The sequence below is a fragment of the Ceratotherium simum genome, chromosome 25 (assembly GCF_057802395.1).
Source record: "Ceratotherium simum simum isolate JZ-2026a chromosome 25, ASM5780239v1, whole genome shotgun sequence".
In the NCBI taxonomy this organism is placed as follows: domain Eukaryota; kingdom Metazoa; phylum Chordata; class Mammalia; order Perissodactyla; family Rhinocerotidae; genus Ceratotherium; species Ceratotherium simum.
Window position 1 is genome coordinate 39,745,051 of NC_141924.1, and position 12,160 is coordinate 39,757,210.

Consider the following 12,160-nt stretch of genomic DNA (forward strand, 5'->3'; position numbering starts at 1 on the left):
AAATATATGAAAGAAACCGAACACAACATTTGTTCCAACATGCTAACTACTACACTATCCTTCCTCTTGAGCCCCTTTCTTCAACTCTCCAAGACATTTTGTTCCCCAAGTCTGTAATGCAAGGAAATCACAATCTTCTCCCACATTTTCACAAACGGGATGAAAAGACTCCCTAAGTTGAAGGTATAAACACTCGAGATCCACACAGGCAAAATAAATGACTAAAAAGATTGCACTTAAAACAGAGTGTGGTGGGAACTGTGGTAAACTGCAGAGCAAATGCTCCATGTTAAAGACAGCCTCTATTCAACTCCAGCTGATTTTTATCATGGGGAATACGGCAAAAGCATTCTGATTTTTGTGAGAAACAAAAGAACCTGAAGTTTTGCTAGATAGCTACTCATTTTTAAATGCTGATAAAATTTTATTAAGAATTCATTAACAGTTCACAGGTCTAGCAAAGCATGAGTGGTCCACAGGTAGCCTGTTTGTGACTTGGCACCCAAGCTTCATCCAAGTCATTCATAAAAATGACTAGCAAGAAAGAGATGAGACAGAGCTTTTAACATCCCATTAGAAACCTCAAGTTAAATTATAAACAGCACCCTTGTACTCAACCACTCTCTCTACCCGTGTTTGTTTCTCCCATCATCCCAACCTGGCCCTAAATTTCATTTCTACAATGCTACTTATCAATCTCTTCACACAGTTCATTCATGCTACCTCCAAGCCTTCGTATACTGTTTCCACTGAGATGCTCTCCTGACTTGCAACTTGTTTTTACCACTTTCATCCCAAAATGGGACAGAAATTCAGGAAATCTGAAATGGCCCCTGTTCCATTCTGATCATTGATCTATATTATATGCTCAAATGATTAGGTAGTTTTTTAATAGAGTGAAAACCTTTTAGAAAACAGGATTAGGGATAATTTTTAGCATGTGGAAACCCATTTCCAAACATAAGCTTTTACGTTACAGGGGAAATTATTTGACCAGTGACATTTAATTAAAAGCTGCATTAGAACTGTTTTGACTTTCTAATATATTGCTCAGCAAATATTTTTAAATTATTTCACATGAGCATATTTTATCTATAATTAGTCTACAACCATTTTAAGGTTCTATATATTTTTTATCTCCCCACGGAGTGTAATAAACATTTGTCAGATTGACTGACTCAGAATTACTTCTCATAATTACTACTATGAAAACTGAGAAACATTTAAAAGCCAAGATTTGTATATAAGCTAGAATTTTCAGCACCACTTTCATTCCACAGTCTTTTAGCTACACCATACAAGGCATTCACTTAGAAGTTTTATAAACAAGGACGAAAACTACTGTTAAATTTTGCTGACAATATAGAAGGAAAATTGCTAAACAAATCGAAGTTGAATTCAACTGTTAAGTAAATAAGTAAGCTTTATGTCAGTTTACTAGAACGCCACACCTCCATCCAAAGTGTATTAAAAGAAAAAGCTTACAGTGCTCTAACTCAGTTATTCAATGGTGGTTGCCCTAGGAATGCAACAATTGTTTATCATTTGAAAACAATAATAATAATTTACCAATATAAAGAAGGAAAAAATGCTATTTTACCATCTTGATAGATGATAAAAGTTATTTCACAAAGCAAACTTTAGAAGGAAACATTTTAAAATGCAATGGGTTAAAGCAGATTTCTGAGCACTCCATCTGCAAATCAAGTGTGACTCACAGTAGTTGCTATCAAATGATTGCACATTAACCTTCACGAGCTATTTTGTAAAAAAATATTCATAACAAAGAGATAAGTTACCCAGTATAATAAATATAATAGGGATCCTGCACTTTGCAGATACACTGAAAATAGCAAATATGCAAAGATTTTGTTCTTTAAAAGAATTTGATAATAATTGGAACAACCAAAGTAATGGAAACGGAGAATTATGGGACAAATACAGATCCCTGATACAGGAGCTCTGCTAATAATGTTAGCCACTGCTCACACAGTGTTTTAAGGGAACCCCACAGATAATTAAGTGGCAGAGCCAGGATTCAAACACATGTGTCCAAAAGTGCTCCAAGTCCCAGTTTAATAAAGAATGTAATATTAAAACTTTTTATAAGGAATTCTTTCTATATCCTTTGAAATCTAATTTCTGGGACTTCTAGGTTTCTAGAGTTAATATGTTAAAAATTTCTTTCTCTGACTTCAATAAATTGTTAAATATCTTCAAAGTTTTAGTAAATTTCTGCATCTTTTAAAAAAAATCTTATTTTAACCCTTAAAAGAAAGAATCACGTATTCATTCCAACAGCTTTACCCAGCTTGGCCACCCAGTAAGTTACACACACACTCAGATACTTGGAAGGTTACTGCACAGCTCTGTAACTGATCAAGTCAGGGCAAAGCAGCCACCTCCCCACCACTGGACCCCAAGTTCATCTTCCACAAGGACGCCTTTCTCGAAACAGCTGTGGAGCAGCTGCTGTTGAACCTTGCCTCCAGATTATGAAACCAGTGAGGTTAGCATGATTCTCGTGGCTACTTTCACTTCAGAGTGTCATGTTCACTGAAGTGGAACTTTCTGAATGGGGAGGCCCAGGTACTGCCTACTCAGTTTAAAAAAAAAAATAACGCTTTCTGTAGTGCTCTAAATTGCAGGCAGGCAGTCAAAGTAAAATACATGTCAGTAGCCTGTTCCTGACAGATTATACAGCAGTCCTGGCTCAAAGATTTCTCCCCCTGTATGAGTCTTAACATTGTTTGCTAGTTGATTCTTTGTTTTTTTGGCTACTTGATGGTTTTGATGAATTTGCTATGATTCGGGGATGTTCAAGTACTTCTTTTAGAGTCAGCCTTTCACTAGGATTATGCTTCAACAGTCTTGAAATGGGGTCCCAGGCTCCTTTGGTACAAAGTCAAGGAATGTGAATTCAACCTGCAGCATTCTTTTCTAGCTCTCTTGGCATGAGCTTGCCTCAAAAGGAGGCTTCCCAACTGAAAAAGAACTCCATGGCTCCAGAGATCCACCTTCTCATCATGCATTTGACCTTCAATCATCTCAGGGGACAAGTAGTCCAGGGTGCCAAAGAGGGTTGTTCTCATGGAGGATGGGGGCATGCACCCAAATCTGCAATCTTAAGCTCTCCAGCTGATCCAAAAGGGAGGTCCTCTGGCTTAATGTCTCTATGAATAACTCTCTTTGAATGATAGCAAGAAGGGCTTGCTCCTTCTTCTCAGGATAGAGAGTAAAATGACAAGCCTGTTAGAAAACCTCTGTCTTCAGTATGTCACCATGTCCAGCAAGATCTAAGAACTCCTCTAGTGGATCATCCAGAGCTAGGGAAGGCTGTGGAAGTCACCTTCCCAATCCTGCACACTCTAAATTGGTGCAGAGAAAACAACCAAGAGCATCTAGTTAACTGAGGGTTGAGACAGACACGCTAAGAGAGCCAGGGCACTAGAATAAGCCTGAGGTAGGATCAAGAATAAAACAGAAAATAAGAACCTTGAAACTAGAAGCTATAACTGCAGGTGGGCACAGAATGATTCCCAAAAAGCCAGGTAAGATGAGCCACAAGATCACAGACTTGAGATTCCCTCACCCTACTTTCAGTAGGCTTCCCTTGTGCCTAGAATCCATCTAAGGAAGTGAAACAGAAAAGCATACTCCATTAAAGAGAAGAGAGAAAGCACTATTGAGGAGCTGAACTTATACAGCATTATCACCGTATAGAGAAGCAAGATTGTTCTCATGACGTGGGGCTGGAAACCCCAGCCAGAAAAATCTTAATTCTCACTTTCATTAACTTTTCTCACTTTCAATTTTTTCTAACTCAGCAAAATGATGTCAAAAATCACGCAGTCATCATCCTTGATTTAAAAATCTAGAAGTCATTATTGATTCATCTCTGTTTTTGGTTCCCACAGCCAGTGCATCACGAAGTCCTGTCAACTCTTCTTCCTAAATGTACCAAAAAGCTACCCACTTCTCTCCTCCATTGACAGTATCACCTGTTTCCCAGATTACTAAAATAACCTCCTATCTAGTATCCCTGCTAACACTTTTGCCCCCTAAAATTCATTCTCCATAAAGTACCTAAAGTTCATGAAATTCTCCAATAACTCCCATTATAGTTAAAATGAAAACCAAATCCTTACTGTGGCTTAACTCCTGAACTTTGTCTGCCTCTCACCCCCCAGTATTACTCTCCTCTGTCTCTCTCACCCCCAGCAATACTAACCTCCTCTCTTGTCTTCAAAATGACAAGTTGTGTTTCCCCACAGAGCCTATGCAGTAAATGTTCCTTCCTCCTGGCAAGTTCCACCTTGAAGATCTTCACATGATAAGAAGCTCCTTCTTGTCATTCAGATCACAACTCATGCCACTTCTTCAATGACTTCTCCAAGTATCCCATCAAAAGTAGCCCTCTTTCCCATGACTTTCCCTCATGTGTTTGTTTATCGGGGTATAATCCAGTTACCCCTTTAGAATGTAAACTCCTTGAGGGCAGGGACTTATGTGTGTCTTGTTCACAGGTATATAGGTACTATATCAATATCATTGAATGAATGAATGAAAAAATGAATGAATAGGGTAATCGAGAGGAATAATTACCTTCTTCCCACTGCTTCTCTTCCCCCTACCAACTCTCAAGTCACTCCCAGTCTCTCTATGACTAGGCAAAGTGACTAGGAATCAGGCAATGAAGAACACAGGAAGTACAGTCCTAAAAGCAGTATGCAATGGATTTAAAGAGAGATTAGGGAAAGAAAAATCTTAATTTAGGAAAGAGAAGAGTAGACTTCTTTAAAACATTGTAGCCTCTCAATGCTGGACCTTCCAAGTAGGAATATAAAAGTAAGAAATGTCTATGTTCTATAAAATATTGTGCAAGTTGTATTTTCTAAGTTGAAATATTTAAAATCCACTAGGAAATATGTTACATAACTGATGAATCTTTTTAAGAGGATTTACATTAGATCAAAGTGAAGATTTTTGTCTGTTGAGTTTTCATGAAGCAGTATAGCCATGTGGTTAATTGACATGAGATGCATTACAGGATTTCAGCTTTTTCACAATTGATGCATAAATAATCGTTAATCAGGGTAAAGGTGACCAGCAAAAAAATAAATACACTGTTTACATTTCAATGGAAAATTGACCTTAAATAACAGATTTCTGAAGAAATATCTTTTTGTTAAATTTAAATTTTAGTTCAAATTATTCTGCTCAGGGAAACCTAAAAAGACAGTGACATAGAGAATATTAGTGTAAAATTCTAGAAGAGTTTAAAATTATATGCTTGTATTCACCTAAATTGATCAGTCAATGACTTTTAAGAGCAGAAATTTAGTATAATCATGCATAACATTTAATTGTTTTTGTTTAAATTACAAACATTGTGTTACTTGACTATGCTTGGACTTCTACATAATATGGGAAAAACTTGTTTCTTGATAAAAGCATATTAAGTAACCTATTAATAATCAGGTTCCTAATGTAGCATCACATTCTGAAATTTAAAAAAAAGAAACTACATTCCTCTTATGTTACAGATTAATACTTGTTCTCAGAACTATTTCCAAAAAAGAAAAAAAATTCTTACCAGACATAAACTGTGTAATAGAGGATTATTCCATTTGGCTCCAGGGGTGGTTGCCATGACAACTTCACCGTGACACCAGACAACTGTTTTACAGAGAAGTCTTGAGGGGGAGAATCAGGAGCTGAAAAGTTGGATTATAGGATAATACATTTTATTAAACATATATAAGAAAAGGTTAAAATGGAAACGCACAAAATTTTTATTAGAAACTTTCTGGTAAATGAATCAGGTACAACGCCTTACTCCACAGAAGACTGACTGTTTACTTTCAAAATGAGATGATAAAAGAAGATTTTGCATGGTGGTATTAGAACATCTGTTTCTGTGATTCAATGGAAAAAAATATTTCATGAGAAAAAAGAACAAGGGGTATGTCACAGTGATTCACCTACTGTTCAAGTACATCTTGGTACATTATCATCCTCTAATAAAAATAAAACTATTTGGGTGAATAAATATAATATACAGTAACAAAGCTCCCCAAACGGTAAAAAGAGGTGGAAAAAATTCACATATTCAAGAAATGGGAAAGTGATAAACATAACATTGAGAGAGCAGTTAAAATGACTGACCTCACAAATCAAAACTACATTCTTCAATTTCAGTTGTGTCATTAAACTGTAAAACAGTATCAAAATCTGTTCACTGAGTCTTCAAAATTAAATGGTTTATAGAGGAAACACCAATGTTCACATAAACAAGAATGTAGACAGTTTAGGGTCTGGTTCTAATTCTGCTATAAAAGTGTAAGAACTGAAATACTTTAGCAATTTTGCAGTGAATAAGCACTAAAAAAATTACTGCAAACTAGTTAGCCAAGTTTATATTTCCATTTAGATAAAACATTTAGAATGACATTTCTCACCTTGTGTATAACAGCATAGTAATGTCTTAGAATATTAATATACTTTTTGCATATAATATGGTATAAATTGCTAAACTTTGATCACTGTTATAGTTATACATGGAAAGTGAATCATATATATATAATAGACATTTTGAGAATTTGTTCAGATCTTCGAACAATGTTAATTTATAGATCAGTACATGTGCAGATCATTTTTTCCAATAATTTGGAGAAAATTCTACTTGAATTATTTTAATTTCTTTTTGATTGTCTGAATAATCTCAGCTATAGGTGTGTGTGTGTGTTTTCATTATTTCGGTAACAACAATTTTCCAAAAAAAAACGTTCACCAAGCAGAGAAAAGGTTTATGATATGAGTTCTAAGGAATAAAAGTGACAGCTGTGTTTATATTTTCATTTGGTATTCTCACTGGCACTATAATAAAAATGTTATCAAATATTGATTATTACCAGAAACCATATATCATTTGGAGATGTCAGTTTTCCAAGATATGAATCATCTCTAACTGAGAACTCTCTTTCACTTATCAAAACAAAAGCCTATGATATTTTTCCTAACATCTTTGCAAAACTTAACTTTTGTTATTGAGAAAAAAGATTTCAATCAAAATAGCACTAATTTAGAACACAACATGTTATAACTAAGCATTTATATTCTATAATATGATTTAAGATGTTTATGTGTAATATCAGATAATACTTGGTGTTTTATATTTAATCTTCAGTATATTCTTGGTTATTTTTTATGAAAAACTTTTATTGCTTAAAGAAATGTAATTAACATGCCTACCTAAACAAAATGCTGCATATCTACTATAGCAGACTAAGTTTTAATAATTTTGGCATTTGTATTCTGAAATACAATCTAAAAAAGTGAAATTAAAAAAATTAGAATAAATAAATGCAATACCTTTTGCAATCTACCCAGTTCGTCATGACAGAGCATGTGAGGATAGATGAGAAGTGTCTTCATAAGGCTCTTACTCCCTTTGCCTGGCAAGGCCTTTCCTGTCTCTCATCCTCCCTCTTTACTCATCCTCCTTCTGGTCACAGCTTAGACATAACTTTCTTAGCTACACTTTCTCTGATACCTCAGAGTAGCTAAAATCCCTCTTTTGTCTTGGGAATAATTTTTGGGAACACTTATACCGGTAATTAAAATTATAAAAATTATTTGTCTACACACTTGTCAAATTTAGATTTCTTCTACTAAACTACAAGTTCCCTGAAAGCAAGGAGCTCCTAACACCCAGTAAAGCAAAATTTCTCAGGCTTTTATCCATTCTTTTTTTTTTTTTTTTTTTTTTAAAGATTTTATTTATTTATTTTTCCCCCAAAGCCCCAGTACATAGTTGTCTGTCATAGCTGCACATCCTTCTAGTTGCTGTATGTGGGACGCGGCCTCAGCATGGCTGGAGGAGCGGTGCCTCGGTGCGCACCCGGGATCCGAACCCGGGCCGCCGGCAGCGGAGAGCACGCACCTAACTGCTAAGCCACGGGGCCGGCCCTATCCATTCTTGATTTGCTATAATTTTTCAATAAAGGAATCTTGTTCTTCACTCTGTTCCTTAGCAATTGTATCAATGACTTGGCTAAGGACTTAGAGGGAAGTTTACTATGACAGTATTTTTTAACAACCCAGGTAATTTGGATGCATAGTATAATCTGAAACTATTGACCTCAGTGGTAAACAGCTCTGTCTGCTCAAAATATATGTTCACTACTGGTCTAAGTTCCTTCATGTAAGACCTCAAATTCTCAGGACTATTTCATCAAATTAGAAATAAAGAAGTGAGCTTTATGTCCAGAAGGGCATTGCTAAAATGGTATAGTACATCTTTCTTGGGCATTATCTTAGCTAGAAAGGAGAGCCAACCTTCTCCTCTAGCCTTTAGCCATTGTCCCATTGGGAAGGATTTATTTATTTATTAAGCTAATTTTCACTTTTAGAACAAGAAGAATCTAACTGAAAAAAATAAAAATTTGACAGGTAGTTTGATGTGGAAACAAGCATAGTGGGTAGAGGTAATGACTAAGGCAGACTAGCCCATGAGAAGACTTAGAAACTAGGGCAACCCAGAGCACCCTACTAGGATGCTTTGATGAAGTAATTTGGTGGAGGTAAAACAGAGAGAGACCTGAAATGGGAGAAGAAGGTTCCAAAGACTTTATTATTTTGACTAATATAAGATCAATGCAGAGAAGAGCTTTCCTTCTAGAAGTGTATAATGCACATTTTGTCCTGATGAATGACTAGAATCTGAACATCCATAGGGTGCAACCTAGCTTTAAGATGGGGAAACTTGAAAGAGAGGGGGAAAAAAGATGAACACTTGTGACACACCCATGCTCACCCCTCACGGCAATAGGACTTCTTTTTACAGGGGAAAAAAAAACCAGTCTCAAAATATATTATGTATAAAACGTAAAATGCCAATCCAAATCCCAAATATATCCTTCAAAAGTAATTTTCTAGCATGATATATGTCTATGACTTGGTGAAGTACCAGTGTAAATTGGTCTCAGTAGTAAAGTTGATTTTATTCAGGAAAAGGTATGTTGAAATATTCAATATGAAGGCCATTAACACTCAGGAACAGCATCTTGGCAAAGTATGTAGAGAAACCTGGAAAATAGCCTGAACTCATTAGCAAGCTAAGGCTGATACAATAACAATCGTTGCAGGTTGACATAACAGAATCTACCACAAAACTTAACGTAAATATCTATTCATATGAATGTTAAAGTTGAAAAACACAGTCATAACATACATTAGCTGATGTTCAAACCATTCAAATCAAAATTTCAGCCTTAAAAATTCCCATGAAAGAAAAATTACTGATTTTTTACAGAGCACGGATGACTTCAGAATCAAAAAAACAGCATTTTATACTTGATTTTATTGAACATAAATCTGACTTTGCTGGCTTCTTTCATGCCATGACAATGAGATCTCTGTATAACGCTGCCGTGGCTCACAGCTGATACCTCAGGCTAGGGAACCTTTTACATTACGTCTTTTCAAAATGCATGAACTCAAAATATGTCACTAGCCACTACTGTATTTACCATCTTCCTCAGTCAGCACACTTATGGGTGCACTCTGAACTCCTTCACCTTTGAGTGTACTGGCAGACACTTCAATCATATATTGGGTATATTTCTTCAATCCTAAAGGGAAATAAAATAGATAAGTTGAGCTTTACAAAATATCCTTTAACAATATGCAAGAGCCAAACGATGAAATGTCTCTTAATCTTCCAAAAGTAAAATTTAAGTGAAAATGTATTTCTTCGGAATAGCAACTCCTATTACGAAGACAAAATGATATAGGATAATGTGTAAGAGGATTGACTTAGAGTATTCTTTCATGTGACCTGTAATAAACTCCTAGCTTATTTGACCAAGAAGCCAGAATTGTCATACTCTGTATAAAACTAATCACACTTACCATTTGTAATATAACAACAAGCTAATATTTTGTGGCCACTCTGTCAACATAAATGTAAATATCTAACATTACATTGTTTTTACCTTTAATGCTCTGGGTCAAAGAGGTTGTATTTATAGTTCTTTCCTCGTCTCCATTACTTCTCTTGAGATAAATGGTATATTTTTGTATGATTCCATTGGGACTACTTGGGGGAAGGAATGATAGCTCAATTTCTCCAGAGGAAATATTTTTGTAAGTAATATTTTCTGGTGCACTATCAGGCACTGAAAAAAACAAAAATATAAATGCATAAAACAATTCCTTCCTAAAAATCTATTCTGCTGAAGTTCTCACCTGGGTGCACTAGGATATGTACATATGAACCTTCACTAGAGTGAGATTATAATAAACATCTTAAATGGAGTAAGGTGTGGGTAAATTACAGCACTTACAACTGTATAAGAAAAAATTTCATCTCAAAAGAAAATTCATACTATGATTCTACATAATAATGCTTATAGGATGATATTTCTTATTAAAATACTTTAGGCTGTATTAAGCTGTGTTACATTACAGAATATGCAGATATAAGAAATAGGACTGAAAATGCTTAAAAATTGATTCTGCCTTTCATTAACAATAGTAATATGCAAAAGTTTAATAGATTAGTTTTTGTATACAACAAGATCTATGACAAGGCAAGATACCCCTCCCAGAAATAAGGCTGCATATAACGACCTGGGAGCAAAACAGTCTCCTAAGGATACAGGATATCACTAACTAAAACACTAGTTTTCTGTACCTACTAATGTTCTTATTGTATGGAATGCAGTGGTCACAAAATGGTTCTCTACATATATTCAAACGCTAATACTACATGTGGGATACCAATTCTGGCAAAATATTGAAATAGATACCCTAAACTGAAAGACTATGTTAATTAAAATAATTAAAACTCTGCATAAAATTAAAACATTTTTCTCTTAAGGAATTGCAGAGCCGACAAGAAAGTTAGAAATCTGTACTGGCCAAAAAACAAAAGCAAAGAACAAAATAAAACAAACAAAAAACAAAGTAAAAACATGAATCCCGAGATGGAAGCTGGTACTAAAGCCAGCTTTGCCTTGAAAGGTACCGGTCAATCCTGGTGGCTTTGAGTTTCTGTATTAACAGCGTGGAATGCCAGAGAAAGAAGATAAAGCCTTGGGCCAATAGAAGGGTAAGGAATATCCCTGCATAAAGAGCTGCAACCTTAAAAGAAGGCAATTTCCACCAGGGCCATTATATTGGACAACTCTAGGGGGCACCTTGAATTCTTCTGCAGAGAGCCATAGCATTCAATGTGAGTGGTAACTCCTGGACTTCTGCAGTGTGCATACACTCTCAGGGAATGGGGAGGAAGAAGTAAACTCACCAGGCAAAAGAGGACAGAAAAGAAACTTTTCTCCTGCCACTCCTCTGGATGAAGAGGTGGAAAACAAAGAAGAATGAAGCAGTGTTGGAGGTGCAAGCCTATCCCTAAGAGCCTATGTGGCCCAAATCCATGCTACCTTTATAGCCTGAAAAACCCTCTGCTTCAGAATTTAAGTTAAAATGAATCTGTAATCCTGAGTTGCTATTACTCAAAAGCAACTAGCAGAAACAAACATAAATCTTCTCTGAGGGAACTCAACTTCAACTCAGGCCACATAAATTTCCCACAAAGTTTCCAGGAATATGAGCTCACTGATAAAATCACTGAAAACACAAGCAAATCAGGCACCAATAGTTAAAGCCAGCAAAGAAAAAGGAAAAAATAACACACACACACACACACACACACACGCACACATACACGGCAGTCAGACTTCAAAAGACTTCAGATACTGAAATTATCAAAGAATAAAAATACGAATGTTTAATATATTTCAAGAAATCAAACAGATTTGAAAATATGAGCAAAGAATTTTTTTAGAAAATAATAAATAATATAAATAACCAAGCAGATCTGAAAGAGAACAAGATAGGCCTTCTATAACAGAAAAATAAAATAACAAATTAAAATTCTCTTGATGTATCAAAGTGCAGATCCAATAGAGAAAGAGGAAAATTTAGTGAAAAGGATGATAGTATTGAAGAAATTGTCAAGAATGTAGTTCAGAGAAAGAAAATACGGAAAACGGAAAATGGCAGTTAAGAGACATAAAGGATATACTGAGGGGGTCTAAGATAATGGGGAAAATGAGCAAGAAGAAATACTTGAAGGGATAATGGCTGAGATTTA

At 35.4% G+C, this 12,160-nt stretch overlaps 1 protein-coding gene across 4 annotated transcripts in view; it reads right to left on the reverse strand.

Moving 5' to 3' along the window:
- PTPRQ (protein tyrosine phosphatase receptor type Q) overlaps window positions 1-12,160 on the reverse strand; it is a 243,829-nt gene that overhangs the window by 140,611 nt on the left and 91,058 nt on the right. For all 4 annotated transcript variants that reach the window (XM_087449140.1, XM_087449138.1, XM_087449137.1 and 1 more), the window contains 3 exons: window positions 9,999-10,181; window positions 9,534-9,635; window positions 5,597-5,717 (listed from right to left, as the gene is read on the reverse strand). In XM_087449140.1, the coding sequence (XP_087305266.1) occupies window positions 5,597-5,717; window positions 9,534-9,635; window positions 9,999-10,181 (406 nt within the window). The remainder of the gene's footprint in view (window positions 1-5,596; window positions 5,718-9,533; window positions 9,636-9,998; window positions 10,182-12,160) is intronic.